Below are 17,544 nucleotides of genomic sequence, written 5' to 3'. Positions count from 1 at the left end.
GTTTTGGTAAATTCTTGGTATTGTTCCGTATAACAACCAACTTCAACTGAGCGTTAAGGAATTCTGATTTCTAAGTGACAGTTTACATGAGCCACAAAGTTGAATCAAGGCATATCAATTACATGTAAGACATAGAACAGCGTAATTACGTGTCTATGTCCTGAAGTGTGGTATGATGGGGTGACAGTGAAGGCTACAGGGCCTTGTTTGACTCAACTTTCCCTCTCTCCTTTGTTCAGTATTTTCTCAGGAGTGTGAACAAAGACTATTCCCTCCTTTAAATCCCCCTCTTTTCACAACCTCCCATCCTGTCACACCCCCCCCCCCTGTCATATCAACAGTGTTGGCATTACCTCCATAGTTATCAGTCTACAGAGGTCTGTGTTGCTCTAAGAGGCAGTCAGGAAATGTGTCTCTAATGAGCTTTTACACCTCCTCACCCCCTAAAACCCCTGTCTGTGGCGAGGTGTAAGACATTTATCAACAACAGCCTGGATAGACCAATTGGGTGCCAGACAGACAAAAACAGACACACACACACACACACACACACACACACACACACACACACACACACACACACACACACACACACACACACACACACACAGCCTCTTACAGAGCGCTCCGAGCCCACTACCCAGACTTCAGGGGGAATTTAGACTCTTCAAGAATTCTGGGAGGGGGACAAATATGGGAATCCCTCATAGGGTATGGTAAAAAACAAACATTCCACATTCAGAATGACAAATCATTTCATTTCTGATAAGCTTCTTAGGAACTGCCAGAGGTGCTCATTGTAAGTAGTCTCAGCGATAGTGCTTTTAAACCCCAACTAGCAGACAAAGGCTGGCAGTAGCATAGGAAGTGGTCCCTACAGTATGGAGAAATAAAGAAACTGGCCAGGGCCCGGCACAAACTAGACCACACCTTATTGCACTTCCTGTTACAAGACAAGAGAGAAAGGTCACGCAGCGGTCATGTCTAGACGGGATACAGCTTTTGTTAAATTTACATCAAAAGTAGATTTTCATTAGCATTTTAGCTAACCTTAACCTAATTCTCCTAATTCTCCTAACCTTAACCTAATTTTCCTAACCTTAACCTAATTTGCCTGTCCTGCTGCGTAAGTTATAGTAAACCTGCTGCGAAAAAGTCAATTTTGACAAAAGCTGTATCCCTTCTAGACTAAACCTCACGCGGCTCGACAGGCAGGCAGCATTGTGACATCATATTTGGAATATGTGAGAGAGAGAGAGACGGTGGGGACAGAAGAGGGAGGGGTTGTCTAAGGACAGAGAATGGAGAGGGTGGATAGGCGGATGGGATGACAACATTTCTATAAAAATGAGAAGACCAGGGAAAAAAACACCGCAATAAAAAGAGGAATATGAAGATGGTCATTTAGTCCTCCAGGGCTATATGAATGGGATATGTCCCAAACAGTGCCCTATCCACTATAAGCCCTGGTCAAAAGTAGTGAACTATATAGAGAATAGGGTGTCATTTGGGACACAGACATAAGGAGATGGTTATGACAATCTGATCACCATTGTTGATTATAAACACAACGCTTCCCATGAGCTCATCACACACACACACACACACACACACACACACACACACACACACACACACACACACACACACACACACACACACACACACACACACACACACACACACACACAGTTTGATTCACGATCCCTAAAAAAATATTTCAGAATCAGAAAGAGAGAAGAGATTAAACTCAAAGTCCCAAAGTCCTATTTAAACTAACAACTTCACAAACTTGGAAAGGCAATATAGTTTATGTACAACTCTCAGAAACGTGAGAGTACATTTTGGCAAATTCCCATGTCTGTAAAATATTCCCTAGGACACACACACACACACACAACGGGGCCTAAAGAAAGACCTTGAAAGAGGCCAATCCACCCCTATATGACTCAACGTGAAATCAAGGGGGCCTGCTCTGACTCTACCACTGAACCCAACACACACGCACACAGACACACAGACACACAGACACACAGACACACAGACACACAGACACACAGACACACAGACACACAGACACACAGACACACAGACACACAGACACACAGACACACAGACACACAGACACACAGACACACAGACACACAGACACACAGACACACAGACACACAGACACACAGACACACAGACACGTGTCGGTGTTTGAGGAATGTGTGCCTTTGAGCAGCTCTGTAACCTGATCTCCATGTGAAGCGTCTTTAGATCAGTCTCTCTCTAATATCCTGTAGCTAAAAGCATTCTAATAGCCCGTGTGTGTCGTTAGCCTCTTCCCACGCCTGTCGCACATCAAAGTGATGAACAACCGGGTTGTCATGGTAACACACCCATGTGGTCATGGGGGCTATTTTAGGAGGAATTCTACACTTCGATGTTTCCCTTTTGTGTTCTAGCTTTATCTCAGCAATATGCACACACACACACACACACACACACACACACACACACACACACACACACACCTCAGAGATTATGAGTAGACACATCTGTATCTAACAAGCAGAGACAAGACAACATGGAGGACAGACTTAGTGACTCAGTTTTAACTACCTGAGATGGATCCTACAGCGATCCAGATGGATCCGATGGAGATCCCGATGGATCCTACGGCGATCCAGATGGATCCTACGGCGATCCAGATGGATCCTACGGCGATCCAGATGGATCCTACGGCGATCCAGATGGATCCTACGGCGATCCAGATGGATCCTACGGCGATCCAGATGGATCCTACGGCGATCCAGATGGATCCTACGGCGATCCAGATGGATCCTACGGCGATCCAGATGGATCCTACGGCGATCCAGATGGATCCTACGGCGATCCAGATGGATCCTACGGCGATCCAGATGGATCCTACGGCGATCCAGATGGATCCTACGGCGATCCAGATGGATCCTACGGCGATCCAGATGGATCCTACGGCGATCCAGATGGATCCTACGGCGATCCAGATGGATCCTACGGCGATCCAGATGGATCCTACGGCGATCCAGATGGATCCTACGGCGATCCAGATGGATCCTACAGAGATCCAGATGGATCCTACAGAGATCCAGATGGATCCTACAGAGATCCCTAATTCCCTACATGGTGTACTACTGCATCAGTAACAGTTTGGTCAGCACTTCCCCACCACCTCTCCTCAACAGTCCTTTTTTTTTTTAAAGGCTCAGTGGAACCTTGTATTTTACATCATGATTAGCCATTTCTTCACCCTCATCCTTCCATCTCATCTCTCATCATCTCTCTGTGTACAGCTATAGTACTGGTTGCAGTGCAGGAAAGAGTACTGTCTATTAGTTCGGCAGGTCTATTACATGTTAGTCATTTAGCAGACACTTATCCAGAGTGACTTACAGGAGCTATTAGGGTAAGTGCCTTGCTCAAGGGCATGTTGACAGACTCTTCACCGAGTCGGTTCGGGAATTCAAACCAGCGACCTTTCAGTTACTGGCCCAACACTCTTACCCGCTAGGATACCTGCCGTCCAATCATTTTCCTTTTCAGTGTGTTCTTTCCTATTTTTCCATCCTCTTTGTATAAATGTGTCCATAACACTGTATCCACCAGCCCTCTTCTTTAGGTGAGACCTATTGAGAAAACAAGGCCGTGTCGTCCCTCCTATAGGCTGGTGTCCTCCTCCCATAAGTGGATGGATGGAAACAGGGAGGAGACAAGCTCAGTTGAAGAAGGTCTTCATTTGCCAGAGGTCCGCTTCCTCAGAGGTGTGGAGAGGGGAGGGAGGGAGTCTGGGTCTCAGTTGAAGAGGACAGAGTCTGGGTCTCAGTTGAAGAGGACAGAGTCTGGGTCTCAGTTGAAGAGGACAGAGTCTGGGTCTCAGTTGAAGAGGACAGAGTCTGGGTCTCAGTTGAAGAGGACAGAGTCTGGGTCTCAGTTGAAGAGGACAGAGTCTGAAGAGGACAGGTCTCAGTTGAAGAGGACAGAGTCTGGGTCTCAGTTGAAGAGGACAGAGTCTGGGTCTCAGTTGAAGAGGACAGAGTCTGGGTCTCAGTTGAAGAGGACAGAGTCTGGGTCTCAGTTGAAGAGGACAGAGTCTGGGTCTCAGTTGAAGAGGACAGAGTCTGGGTCTCAGTTGAAGAGGACAGAGTCTGGGTCTCAGTTGAAGAGGACAGAGTCTGGGTCTCAGTTGAAGAGGACAGAGTCTGGGTCTCAGTTGAAGAGGACAGAGTCTGGGTCTCAGTTGAAGAGGACAGAGTCTGGGTCTCAGTTGAAGAGGACAGAGTCTGGGTCTCAGTTGAAGAGGACAGAGTCTGGGTCTCAGTTGAAGAGGACAGAGTCTGGGTCTCAGTTGAAGAGGATAGAGTCTGGGTCTCAGTTGAAGAGGATAGAGTCTGGGTCTCAGTTGAAGAGGATAGAGTCTGGGTCTCAGTTGAAGAGGATAGAGTCTGGGTCTCAGTTGAAGAGGATAGAGTCAGGGTCTCTGTTGGACATCTGAGCCATGTGCTTCAGAATGTCTCAGTTGAAGCAACCTCCTGGATAGAGTCAGGGTCTCAGTTGAAGAGGATAGAGTCTGGGTCTCAGTTGAAGAGGACAGAGGGAGGGTCTCAGTTGAAGAGGATAGAGTCTGGGTCTCAGTTGAAGAGGATAGAGTCAGGGTCTCTGTTGGACATCTTAGCCATTAGAAATTTAGAATGTCTTTCAAAGTGATGATTCCCAGCAAAACCATTCTTCTGAGATAGAGGAATACAGACAGACAGATGGAGAGACAGACAGACAGAGAGAGACAGACAGACAGATGGAGAGACAGACAGACAGATGGAGAGACAGACAGACAGATGGAGAGACAGACAGACAGATGGAGAGACAGACAGACAGATGGAGAGACAGACAGACAGATGGAGAGACAGACAGATGGAGAGACAGACAGATGGAGAGACAGACAGAAGAGAGACATGTGTGTGCCTCGAGCTAGGTTGGGCAAAACTAAACATGGCGGTGTTCGCCTTAGCCCATATCACTGGAATAAAGACCTCCTCCATTCCTGTCATTATTGAAAGAGATCATGATATCTCACATCTCAAAATAGGGCTACTTAATGTTAGATCCCCCACTTCCAAAGCAGTTATAGTCAATGAACTAATCACTGACCATAATCTTGATGTGAAACATGGCTTAAGCCTGATGAATTTACTGTGTTAAATGAGGCCTCACCTCCTAGTTACACTAGTGACCATATCCCCTACGCATTTGAATAGTTACTGTTTACAGGCCTCCTGAGGCATCTACAGCGTTCCTCACCGAGTTCCCTGAATTCCTATCAGACCGTGTAGTCATGGCAGATAATATTCACATTTTTGGTGACTTTTATATTCACATGGAAAGTTAACAGACCCACTCCAAAAGACTTTCGGAGCCATCATCGACTGGACCTAGTTTGGTCCCGTGGAATAAATATTGTGGATCTAAATGTTTTTCCTCATAATCCTGGACAATCGGACCACCATTTTATTACGTTCGCAAACACAACAAATAATCTGCTCAGACCCCAACCAAGGATTATCAAAAGCCGTGCTATAAATTCTCGGAAAACCCAAAGATTCCTAGATTACCTCCACCTACCCAAGGACGTCAAGAGTACAACATTCTGTTAACCACCTAACTGAGGGACTAAATTTAACCTTGCGTAATACCCTTGATGCAGTCGCACCCCTGAAAACAAATAACATTTGTCATAAGTAACTAACTGACTTGCCTAGTTAAATAAAGGTTAAATAAATAAGAAACTAGCTCCCTGGTATACAGAAAATACCAGAGACTTGAAGCAAGCTTCCAGAAAATTGGAACGGAGATGGCGCCACACCAAACTGGAAGTCTTCCGACTAGCTTGGAAAGACTGTACCGTGCCGTACCGAAGAGCCCTTACTGCTGCTCCATCATCCTATTCTTCTAACTTAATTGAGGAAAATAAGAACAATCCAAAATGTATTTCTGATACTGTCACAAAGCTACTAAAAAGCAACATTCCCCAAGAGAGGATGACTTTCACTTCAGCAGTGATAAATTCATGAACTTCTTTGATGAAAAGATTATGATCATTAGAAAGCAAATGACAGACTCCTCTTTAAATCTGCGTATTCCTCCAAAGCTCAGTTGTCCTGAGTCTGCACAACTCTGCCAGGACCTAGGATCAAGAGAGACGCTCAAGTGTTTTAGTACTATATCTCTTGACACAATGATGTAAAAAATCATGGCCTCTAAACCTTCAAGCTGCATACTGGACCCTATTCCAACTAAACTACTGAAAGAGCTGCTTCCTGTGCTTGGCCCTCCTATGTTGAACATAATAAACGGCTCTCTATCCACTGGATGTGTACCAAACTCACTAAAAGTGGCAGTAATAAAGACTCTTGAAAAAGCCAAACCTTGACCCAGAAAATATATATATATTTCTTAAAGCTTATATTGAAGCTCTCATTCCTCTCAAAAATGTTTGAAAAAAAAACTGTTGTGCAGCAACTCACTGCCGAGGCTCTGCATCTGTGTGGCCCTGTCCGGGGATATTGTCGGACGGGGCCACAGTGTCTCCCGATCCCTCCTGTCTCAGCCTCCTGTATTTATGCTGCAGTAGTTTTTGTCAGGGGGGGGGGTCAGTCTGTTATAGCTGGAGGATTTCTCCTGTCTTATCCGGTGTGAATTTAAGTCTCCCTCTCTGAGCGAAATAGAGAGAAGAGGATAATGCCTCAGGACTAACTGGCCTGATGACTCCATGCTGTCCCCAGTCCACCTGGCCGTGCTGCTGCTCCAGTTTCAACTGTTCTGCCTGCGGCTGTGGAACCCTGAACTGTTCACTGGACGTGCTACCTGTCCCAGACCTGCTGTTCTCAACACTCTAGAGACAGCAGGAGCGGAAGAGATACTCTGAATGATCGGCTATGAAAAGCCAACTGACATTTACACCTGAGGTGCTGACCTGTTGCACCCTCTACAACCACTGTGATTATTATTATTTGACCCTGCTGGTCATCTATGAACGTTTGAACATCTTGGCCATGTTCTGTTATAATCTCCACCCGGCACAGCCAGAAGAGGACTGGCCCACCCCTCATAGCCTGGTTCCTCTCTCGGTTCTGGCCTTTCTAGGGAGTTTTTCCTGGCCACTGTGCTTCTACACCTGCATTACTTGCTGTTTGGGGTTTTAGGCTGTTTTCTGTACAGCACTTTGAGATATCAGTTGATGTAAGAAGGGCTTTATAAATACCACTGATTGACTGATTGGTTGATTGATTGATTGATTGAGGGGAGAGGGATGGAGTGGGATATGTATGAGTGTTTGTTCTCTGGCCTCTAGTGGTGGAGTGATGCAAGTTGGCAGAGCTAGAGATCTACTGTCAGTCATTCCCTGGAAATGGAGATGTCTTCACACACAAGGGTGTTAAACCCATACCATTTTTATTGCATTCAATGTTTATAAAACAATATCTGAATTCAATACAGAATTGCATTAAAAAAAGAATACCCAGCCAAAATCTATATATGGTTGACAAGTTCCAGAATATTTCGTCAGAGAGTGAAAAGAATGTCATTATGACCACGGTCATCATCATAAGAGTTGCTCAATAGAACGCTAAGTTCCAACGTCATCTGACATACTAGCTAATGGCTGCAGGCTCCTGTGTGACAACATGGGGCTTTTCGAAATTAAATACGCGGAAAACTAAACTACATTGAGTCTATATATTTATTAATTTACAAAGCGAACAGACTGAATTTCAAAATCTACCGTCCCCAAAGACGATCTTTTCTAGTTTTCATGGAGTATTTCTCAGTCTCTGTCTCTAAAAATGGCAATAGAAGCAGCCCCTCACCGTTGATTGACTGGGGTTGGAGGAACAGAAAGCCTCGGATATGGTGGTGAAAATGACGAGGGTATCAAGTGGACTTTGATTGGTCCAAGCCGTGGAAACACCTCCAAATGTTACCACCTCCCAATGCCGAAAAATGGAAGAGGTAGAACCAAGAGCTGGGCAGTTTAAACTAGCAACGGCCTCAACCCCAACAATAGCTTCAACTTGCCCAAATCCTCTCAGATCTCCACGTATGCAAAGGGCCTAGGATGTAGGGGTTGATTTAGGACCAGGCTGTACAGTAACCACTACTTTCCTACTCACCCGTTGTGTGTAACCAGACACTGTCTGAGTCCCAGCTTCCTGAAGATGTCCACAGCTATCGCCATGGGGGTGTGGTCTGTCACAGTGAAGGGACTAAGGTCCAGGATACCTACAGCAGAGAACATAATAACATACAAACATACTGTCATATAGAAACATACCGTCTGAGTGTGTGTGTGTTCTTACCTCGTAGTTTGACGACAGGGGGACCGGAGAAGGGCTGGGGGGGCACGTGTTCCAAGAAGAACACTAATGAGGCACTGACCACCCCCTCCTGTCGCTTACGGGCGTTGTCTAGCGGGGGAGTAGAGGGAGGGAGGGAAGGAGGGAGGGAGGAGTTATTCATAGCTGCACACAACTATACTATACACTGGGTGGACAAAACATTAAGAACACCTGCTCTTTCCATGACAGACTGACCAGATGAATCCAGGTGAAAGATATGATCCCTTATTGATGTCACTTGTTAAACCCACTTCAATCAGTGTAGATGAAGGGGAGGAGACGGGTTAAAGAAGGATGTTTAAGCCTTTGAGACATGGATTGTGTCTGTGAGCCATTCAGAGGGTGAACGGGCAAGACCAAATACTGAAGTGTCTTTCAACGAGGTATGGCAGTAGGAGCCAGGCGCACCGGTTTGAGTCAAGAACTGCAACACTGATGGGTTTTTCCACACTCAACAGTTTCCTGTGTGTATCAAGAAAGGTCCACCACCCAAAGGACATCCAGCCAGCTCGACACAACTGTGGGAAGCATTGGAGTCAACATGGGGAGACAGGTCCCTGTGGAACACTTTCCACACCTTGTAGAGTCCATGCCAACGAATTGAGGCTGTTCTCAGGGCACCACTGGGGGGGGGGCAACTCAATATTAGGACAGTGTTCTTAATGTTTTGTACACACACAGTGATATGCAAAACACACACTGACTTGTAATTTATAATGGGCCTCAGACAGACAGACCTGAAGATCACACATCAACAGACACACGTTGGCAAGTACAGGTCAGACACACAGTCTAACCTTGATACACCTTATTGTCAACTATGTCCATTGGCAAACACACACACCCTGTGGCACTGATTGGCAAACACACTATGCAAACAGAGACAGAGGGAGAGAGACAGAGGGAGAGAGACAGAGGGAGAGAGACAGAGGGAGAGAGACAAAGGGAGAGAGACAAAGGGAGAGAGACAAAGGGAGAGAGACAGAGGGAGAGAGACAGAGGGAGAGAGACAGAGGGAGAGAGACAGAGGGAGAGAGACAGATAGTCACATATAGACAGAGATACTCACCTAGAGATATGACCAGGTCCCTCCTCAGTACGAAGCCCACTAGCCTCTGAGACTCCTGTGACACCACCACGGGGAAGCCACTGTAGTCAGTGTCTGCTATCACCCCTTCTATCTCCCCTACACTCATACCCTCCTGAGTGAGCACGACTAGGAGAGGGTCCGACTGCCTAGGGCGCATCACATCCTGAGCCAGGGTCTGAGAGGAGTTAAGACAGGATCAGAGGAACCTCAAAGCTCTATATAGGCTAAATGAAAGACAAGAAAAAGGCTACTTTTCCAACATAAAGCAATCTTACTTTGTTAGGATGAGAATTAGCAGCAAGAATCTGTGATTCATGCTCCCTGATGAAAATAAATAAATATAAAGACCTTGTGCCCATACTCCTCTTTGGTTTCCAGGAAGGGGTAACCGTTGAGTCTGATGTGGGCTTCGTAGATCCCCTCACGCCCCAACGCGTCCGCTACCCACTTAGAGGTCATGATCGCAGCCATCAGAGGAACAATGTACTCCAGACCGCCCGTCAGCTCAAACATGATGACCACCAGCGATATGGTCATACGGGTGACACCACCTGGAGGGAGGGAGAGGGTATTTGTCAAAGGGGAGGGAGAGGGTATTCGTCAAAGGAGGGGAGGGAGAGGGTATTCGTCAAAGGGGGAGGGAGAGGGTATTCGTCAAAGGGGGAGGGAGAGGGTATTCGTCAAAGGAGGGAGAGGGTATTCGTCAAAGGAGGGGAGGGAGAGGGTATTCAAAGGGGGAGGGAGAGGGTATTCGTCAAAGGGGAGGGGAGGGAGAGGGTATTCGTCAAAAGGGGGAGGGAGAGGGTATTCGTCAAGGGGGGGGAGGGAGAGGGTATTCGTCAAAGGGGGAGGGAGAGGGTATTCGTCAAAGGGGAGGGAGAGGGTATTCGTCAAAGGGGGAGGGAGAGGGTATTCGTCAAAGGGGGAGGGAGAGGGTATTCGTCAAAGGAGGGGGAGGGAGAGGGTATTCGTCAAAGGAGGGGAGGGAGAGGGTATTCGTCAAAGGAGGGGAGGGAGAGGGTATTCGTCAAAGGAGGGGAGGGAGAGGGTATTCGTCAAAGGGGGAGGGAGAGGGTATTCGTCAAAGGGGAGGGAGAGGGTATTCGTCAAAGGGGAGGGAGAGGGTATTCGTCAAAGGGGGAGGGAGAGGGTATTCGTCAAAGGGGGAGGGAGAGGGTATTCGTCAAAGGGGAGGGAGAGGGTATTCGTCAAAGGGGGAGGGAGAGGGTATTCGTCAAAGGGGGAGGGAGAGGGTATTCGTCAAAGGGGAGGGAGAGGGTATTCGTCAAAGGGGGAGGGAGAGGGTATTCGTCAAAGGGGGAGGGAGAGGGTATTCGTCAAAGGGGGAGGGAGAGGGTATTCGTCAAAGGGGGAGGGAGAGGGTATTCGTCAAAGGGGAGGGAGAGGGTATTCGTCAAAGGGGGAGGGAGAGGGTATTCGTCAAAGGGGGAGGGAGAGGGTATTCGTCAAAGGGGAGGGAGAGGGTATTCGTCAAAGGGGGAGGGAGAGGGTATTCGTCAAAGGGGAGGGAGAGGGTATTCGTCAAAGGGGGAGGGAGAGGGTATTCGTCAAAGGGGAGGGAGAGGGTATTCGTCAAAGGGGGAGGGAGAGGGTATTCGATCAAAGGGGGAGGGGAGGGAGAGGGTATTCGTCAAAGGGGAGGGGAGGGAGAGGGTATTCGTCAAAGGGGAGGGAGAGGGTATTCGTCAAAGGGGGAGGGAGAGAGGTATGGGACAGTATCTATAAAGGGGGGGAAGAAGATAAACACCAGACAACAGGGGGAGGGAGAGGGTCGTCAACCCCAGGGGAGGGAGGGATTCACCCAGACATCAAAGGGGAGGGAGAGGGAGAGGGTCACCCAGACATCAACCCCAGGGGAGTGGTTTAGTGATTCCTCAAAGGGGACCCCAGAGTGGGATGGGACAGTATCTATAGAAGTGTGATTTGAACCGCTAAGATAAACACCAGACATACAGCAACCCCACCGCAGTGGTCTAACCCCACCGTAGTGGTTTAGTGACCTCCTCACCCAGACATCAACCCCACCGTAGTGGTTTAGTGACCTCCTCACCCAGACATCAACCCCACCGTAGTGGTCTAGTGACCTCCTCACCCAGACATCAACCCCACCGTAGTGGTCTAGTGACCTCCTCACCCAGACATCAACCCCACCGTAGTGGTCTAGTGACCTCCTCACCCAGACATCAACCCCACCGTAGTGGTCTAGTGACCTCCTCACCCAGACATCAACCCCACCGTAGTGGTATAGTGACCTCCTCACCCAGACATCAACCCCACCGTAGTGGTCTAACCCCACCGTAGTGGTTTAGTGACCTCCTCAACCAGACATCAACCCCACCGTAGTGGTCTAACCCCACCGTAGTGGTCTAGTGACCTCCTCACCAAGACATACATCAACCCCACCATAGTACTCTAGTGATCTCACCTAGACATGCAGCCGCCCCCACCATAGTACCCTAGTGACCTCACCATAGTACCCAAGTGACCTCCTCACCAAGACACACAGCCGCCCCACCATAGTACCCTAGTGACCTCACCTAGACATGCAGCCGCCCCCACCATAGTACCCTAGTTACCTCCTCACCTAGACATGCAGCCGCCCCCACCATAGTACTGTAGTGACCTCCTCACCTAGACATGCAGCCGCCCCCACCATAGTACTGTGGTGACTTCCTCACCTAGACATGCAGCCGCCCCCACCATAGTACCCTAGTTACCTCCTCACCTAGACATGCAGCCGCCCCCACCATAGTACAGTGGTGACCTCACCTAGACATACAGCCGCCCCCACCATAGTACCCTAGTGACCTCACCATAGTACCCAAGTGACCTCCTCACCAAGACATACAGCCGTCCCCACCATTGTACAGTAGTGACCTCCTCACCCAGACATACATCCCCCCCCACCATAGTACCCAAGTGACCTCCTCACCTAGACATACAGCCAACCCCACCATAGTACCGTAGTGACCTTCTCACCTAGACATACATCAACCCCACCATAGTACCGTAGTGACCTCCTCACCTAGACATACATCAACCCCACCATAGTACTCTAGTGACCTCCTCACCCAGACATACATCAACCCCACCATAGTACTCAAGTGACCTCCTCACCCAGACATACATCAACCCCACCATAGTACTCTAGTGACCTCCTCACCCAGACATACATCAACCCCACCATAGTACTCTAGTGACCTCCTCACCTAGACATACATCAACCCCACCATAGTACCCTAGTGACCTCCTCACCTAGACATGCAGCCGCCCCCACCATAGTACTGTAGTGACCTCCTCACCTAGACATGCAGCCGCCCCCACCATAGTACTGTAGTGACCTCCTCACCTAGACATGCAGCCGCCCCCACCATAGTACTGTAGTGACCTCCTCACCTAGACATGCAGCCGCCCCCACTATAGTACTGTAGTGACCTCCTCACCTAGACATGCTGCCGCCCCCACCATAGTACTGTAGTGACCTCACCTAGACATGCAGCCGCCCCCACCATAGTACTGTAGTGACCTCCTCACCTAGACATGCAGCCGCCCCCACCATAGTACTGTAGTGACCTCCTCACCTAGACATGCTGCCGCCCCCACCATAGCGTAGAGCCCTGGTGTGATACAGTCCGCCCCTGATGAGCACCAGCCCTTGACGATGAGCCAGTCATGATGGGTCAACGCCATCTGTTCCATGGCAACTCCCAGCAGTCTGCCTACTATCGCCCCTACAGCCATACTGGGGATGAAGAGACCGGAAGGGACCTGGAGAGATGAGCATGGAACCAATTGTCAAATAATGATTGTCCTTCTTGCTGTTACTGGTGTCCTAGCCATGGGGTGTACTTGTACAACAAGCTGCCTCACTACAGAAACAGGAGATAGGCTCCTACCCTATGGGCCGTTCTGGCTCGGACAAGGTTATTAGAGAATATATCACAGATTAATTTTATCAAAAATATGTAAACCGGGCCTCCCGGGTGGCACAGTGGTCTAAGGCCACCAGAGACTCTGGGTTCGAGCCCAGGCTCTGTCGCGACAGATGTCTTTGTCTCATCGCGCACCTCCAGTGGAGGGCCGGGCGCAGTGAGCGCCAACCAAGGTCACCCGGTGTTTTCTCCGACACATTGGTGCGGCTGGCTTCCAGGTTGGATGGCACGCTGTGTTAAGAAGCAGTAACTTGGTTGGGTTTCGGAGGACGCATGACTTTCAACCTTCGTCTCTTCCGACCCCGTACGGGAGTTGTAGCGATGAGACAAGATAGTAACTACTAACAATTGGATACCACGAAATTGGGGAAAAAAGGGGGTAAAATAAATCAATAAATATAAGTAAAACAATATATTTTTTAAAATGTATCATCACACAACCCACCTATCCCACACCTACCTTCATGCCGAAGGTAACCACAGTGACCAGCATCTTGAAGAAGAGTGCCAGAGCCAGTTGCCATAGCGCTGTGTACACACCTGGTCCAGCTGGCCTATCAGGGAGTGTGTTACTGAACCCCCTATCAGCGAGGCTGGCACTAAACACACCAGAGTCAGACCTGAAGGAATTAAATAAGTAAATATTAGTTGACAACGTTTAAAAAAAAAAAAAACTCCCTCCCCCAGTTAGTACCTGTTCTCAGAGCTGTTGTAGTCACACAGCTGTGAGGAATCCAGTAGAGAACAGTCATTAAACAGTTCTGAGATCAGTTCTGACCCACTCATCCTGGTGTAATTGTTCGGAAAGGAGAGGAGGGCTGTGATTCCAGTTACCACCAAGACCTCCAGCACCGGGTAGTGGCCCAGACGAGTGGTCTTACCTGAGGAGAGGAGGAAGTTCATCACTTCATTATTGTGACAATTAACAAATCATTCAATCAGTTAGTCAATCAAAACTGGAACAGGAGAGAAACAGGCTCATTCATTATAAGTAGTCTCTCGCTCATCCCTCCCTCCTACTCACGCCTTCTGCACCAGGCGATATTAGCCCTGATGAAGAGCGCCCCCCAGAGGCCACCGAAGATGCCCAGCAGGGTGAACGGGACCAGCTCCACCATGTGCCAGGGGGTATGGAACTCTACGTAGAACAAGACCAGTCGGCTGTTACCGAACGGGTTGATGGAGCGCAGAGTGAAGGCTGCCACCAACGCAGCGAAGAACGACCTCCACAGAGTCTTCAGAGGGAAGTAGTAGCTCACCTGGGCAGAGGGAGAAGAGAGAAGGAAGTCTCCTTCACGGTCAAAAGGACTAGTTTCACACAGTAGTAAGCCTTTGTTCAAGTCTCTTACTTACAGTAACATTGGTGAAGAAAAAGTAACATTGGTGAAATCTCCAGGCTTATACCTGATTGTTTTACTTTATTCTAATTCAGGTTAAGAGTTGGACATCGGTTCCCTTACCTCCTCTAGACTGAACAGCACTCCTCCTATAGGAGCGCCAAAGGCCACAGACACGCCCACTGCTGCGGCTGCAGATAACACCTAGGACAGATGGGTAGATCACTATATACTAACACAACATATTCAGATGAAGGTAATGGAGACAATAAGAGGAGGCCTCTGCACAGTATTAAGATACAACCATGATTCTAACAAAATTAACAATTATCTATTCCACCTCTACTGAGATGATTCAAACAGCCGTCTCTCTCTTCTCTCACCTCTCGTCGTTTTGCTTCGTTCTGTCGGTACTTTGTGAACAGATGACAGAGGATGTTGGCACAGCAACATGCTACATGGACCAGGGGTCCTTCCTTGCCAAGACTGAGACCTGTAGAGACAAAGACAAGTCAGTGTTTGTGTAGAGACAGAGAGAAAGCGTGAGAGAAAGCGTGAGAGAGAGCGCTAGAGAGAGCGAGAGAGAGCGAGAGAGAGAGCGCTAGAGAGAGCGAGAGAGCGCTAGAGAGAGAGAGAGAGCGAGAGAGCGAGAGAGAGAGCGCTGAGAGAAAGAGAGCGCTGAGAGAAAGCGTGAGAGAAAGCGTGAGAGAGAGAGAAAGCGTGAGAGAGCGTGAGAGAGCGTGAGAGAGCGAAAGCAAGCGTGAGAGAAAGCGTGAGAGAAAGCGTGAGAGAAAGCGTGAGAGAAAGCGTGAGAGAAAGCGAGAGAAAGCGAGAGAGAGAGCGAGAGAGCGAGAGAGCGAGAGCGAGAGAGCGTGAGAGAGAGCGAGAGAGAAGCGAGAGAGAGAGCGTGAGAGAAAGCGTGAGAGAAAGCGTGAGAGAGCGTGAGAGAAAGCGTGAGAGAAAGCGTGAGAGAGCGAGAGAGAGAGCGAGAGAGAAGCGAGAGAGTGAGAGAAAGCGTGAGAGAAAGCGAGAGAGAAGAGCGAGAGAGAAAGCGAGAGAGAGAGAGCGAGAGAGAGAGCGAGAGAGAGAGAGCGCGAGAGAAAGCGAGAGAGAGCGAGAGAGAAGCGAGAGAGAAAGCGAGAGAGAAAGCGAGAGAGAGAGAGAGCGCGAGAGAGAGCAAGAGAGAGCGAGAGAGAGAAAGCGTGAGAGAGCGAGAGAGAGAGCAAGCGTGAGAGAGCGAGAGAAAGCGAGAGAGAGAAGAGAGAGAGAGCGAGAGAGAGAGAGAGCAAGCGTGAGAGAGAGCGCGAGAGAGAGAGAGAGAAAGCAAGCGAGAGAGAGCGAGAGAGAGAGAGAGAGAGAGCGAGAGAGCGAGAGAGAGAGCAAGCGTGAGAGAGAGAGAGAGAGAGAGCGAGAGAGAGCGAGAGAGAGAGAGAGAAAGCAAGCGTGAGAGAGCGAGAGAGAGAGCGAGAGAGAGCGAGAGAGAGAGAGCGAGAGAGAGCGAGAGAGAGCGAGAGAGCGAGAGAGAGAAAGCAAGCGTGAGAGAGCGAGAGAGAGCAAGCGTGAGAGAGCGAGAGAGCGAGAGAGAGAAAGCAAGCGTGAGAGAGCGAGAGAGAGAAAGCAAGCGTGAGAGAGCGAGAGAGAGAAAGCAAGCGTGAGAGAGCGAGAGAGAGAGAGAGAGAGCAAGCGTGAGAGAGCGAGAGAGAGAGAGAGAGAGCAAGCGTGAGAGAGAGCGAGAGAGAGAGAGAAAGCAAGCGTGAGAGAGCGAGAGAGAGAGAGAGAGAGAAAGCAAGCGTGAGAGAGCGAGAGAGAGAGAGAGAGAGAAAGCAAGCGTGAGAGAGCGAGAGAGAGAGAGAGAAAGCAAGCGTGAGAGAGCGAGAGAGAGAGAGAGAGCGAGAGAAAGCAAGCGTGAGAGAGCGAGAGAGCGAGAGAGAAAGCAAGCGTGAGAGAGCGAGAGAGAGAGAGAGAGAAAGCAAGCGTGAGAGAGAGCGAGAGAGCGAGAGCAAGAGAGAGCGAGAGAGCAAGCGTGAGAGAGCGAGAGAGAGAGAAAGCGTGAGAGAGCGAGAGAGTGAGAGAGCATGTGTGAGAGAGAGAGAGAGAAAGCAAGCGTGAGAGAGCGAGAGAGAGAGAGAGAGAGAGCAAGAAGCGTGAGAGAGCGAGAGAGAGAGAGAGCGAGAGAGCGAGAGAGAGAAAGCGTGAGAGAGCGAGAGCAAGAGAGAGAGAAAGCAAGCGTGAGAGAGCGAGAGAGAGAGAGGAGCAAGCGTGAGAGAGCGAGAGAGGAGCAAGAGCGTGAGAGAGCGAGAGACAGAGAGAGAGGGAGCAAGCGTGAGAGAGCGAGAGAGAGAGAGAGAGAGAGAGAGAGAGAGAGAGAGCAAGCGTGAGAGAGCGAGAGAGAGAGAGAGAGAAAGCAAGCGTGAGAGAGCGAGAGACAGAGAGAGAGAAAGCAAGCGTGAGAGAGGGAGAGAGAAAGCAAGCGTGAGAGAGCGAGAGAGAAAGCAAGCGTGAGAGAGCGAGAGAGCAAGAAGAGCGAGAGAAAGCGCGTGAGAGAGCGAGAGAGAGCAAGCGTGAGAGAGCGTGAGAGAGAAAGCAAGCGTGAGAGAGCGTGAGAGAGCGAGAGACAGAGAGAGAGAAAGCAAGCGTGAGAGAGCGAGAGAGAAAGCAAGCGTGAGAGAGCAAGAGAGAGCGAGAGAGAAAGCAAGCGTGAGAGAGCGTGAGAGAGCGAGAGAAAGCAAGCGTGAGAGAGCGTGAGAGAG

General features: G+C 49.3%; 1 protein-coding gene across 5 annotated transcripts in view; it reads right to left on the bottom strand.

The window, feature by feature from the left end:
- Positions 1-3,989: 3,989 nt before the first annotated feature.
- LOC124008073 (H(+)/Cl(-) exchange transporter 5-like) overlaps positions 3,990-17,544 on the bottom strand; it is a 37,282-nt gene continuing 23,727 nt past the window's right edge. For 4 of the 5 annotated variants that reach the window (XM_046318984.1, XM_046318983.1, XM_046318982.1 and 1 more), the window contains 10 exons: positions 15,178-15,287; positions 14,918-14,998; positions 14,482-14,716; positions 14,152-14,338; positions 13,918-14,077; positions 13,107-13,293; positions 9,853-10,055; positions 9,484-9,679; positions 8,376-8,483; positions 8,160-8,298 (listed from right to left, as the gene is read on the bottom strand). In XM_046318984.1, the coding sequence (XP_046174940.1) occupies positions 8,186-8,298; positions 8,376-8,483; positions 9,484-9,679; positions 9,853-10,055; positions 13,107-13,293; positions 13,918-14,077; positions 14,152-14,338; positions 14,482-14,716; positions 14,918-14,998; positions 15,178-15,287 (1,580 nt within the window). In that variant the 3' untranslated portion in view covers positions 8,160-8,185. Of the gene's footprint in view, positions 4,534-4,714; positions 4,752-8,159; positions 8,299-8,375; positions 8,484-9,483; positions 9,680-9,852; positions 10,056-13,106; positions 13,294-13,917; positions 14,078-14,151; positions 14,339-14,481; positions 14,717-14,917; positions 14,999-15,177; positions 15,288-17,544 lie in introns of those variants that run through there. The other variant, XM_046318986.1, reaches the window with a different exon arrangement.

This window comes from Oncorhynchus gorbuscha, linkage group LG21 (genome assembly GCF_021184085.1).
Source record: "Oncorhynchus gorbuscha isolate QuinsamMale2020 ecotype Even-year linkage group LG21, OgorEven_v1.0, whole genome shotgun sequence".
In the NCBI taxonomy this organism is placed as follows: domain Eukaryota; kingdom Metazoa; phylum Chordata; class Actinopteri; order Salmoniformes; family Salmonidae; genus Oncorhynchus; species Oncorhynchus gorbuscha.
Note: the sequence above shows the minus strand (reverse complement) of the source record. Positions and strands in the feature narration are given on the sequence as shown.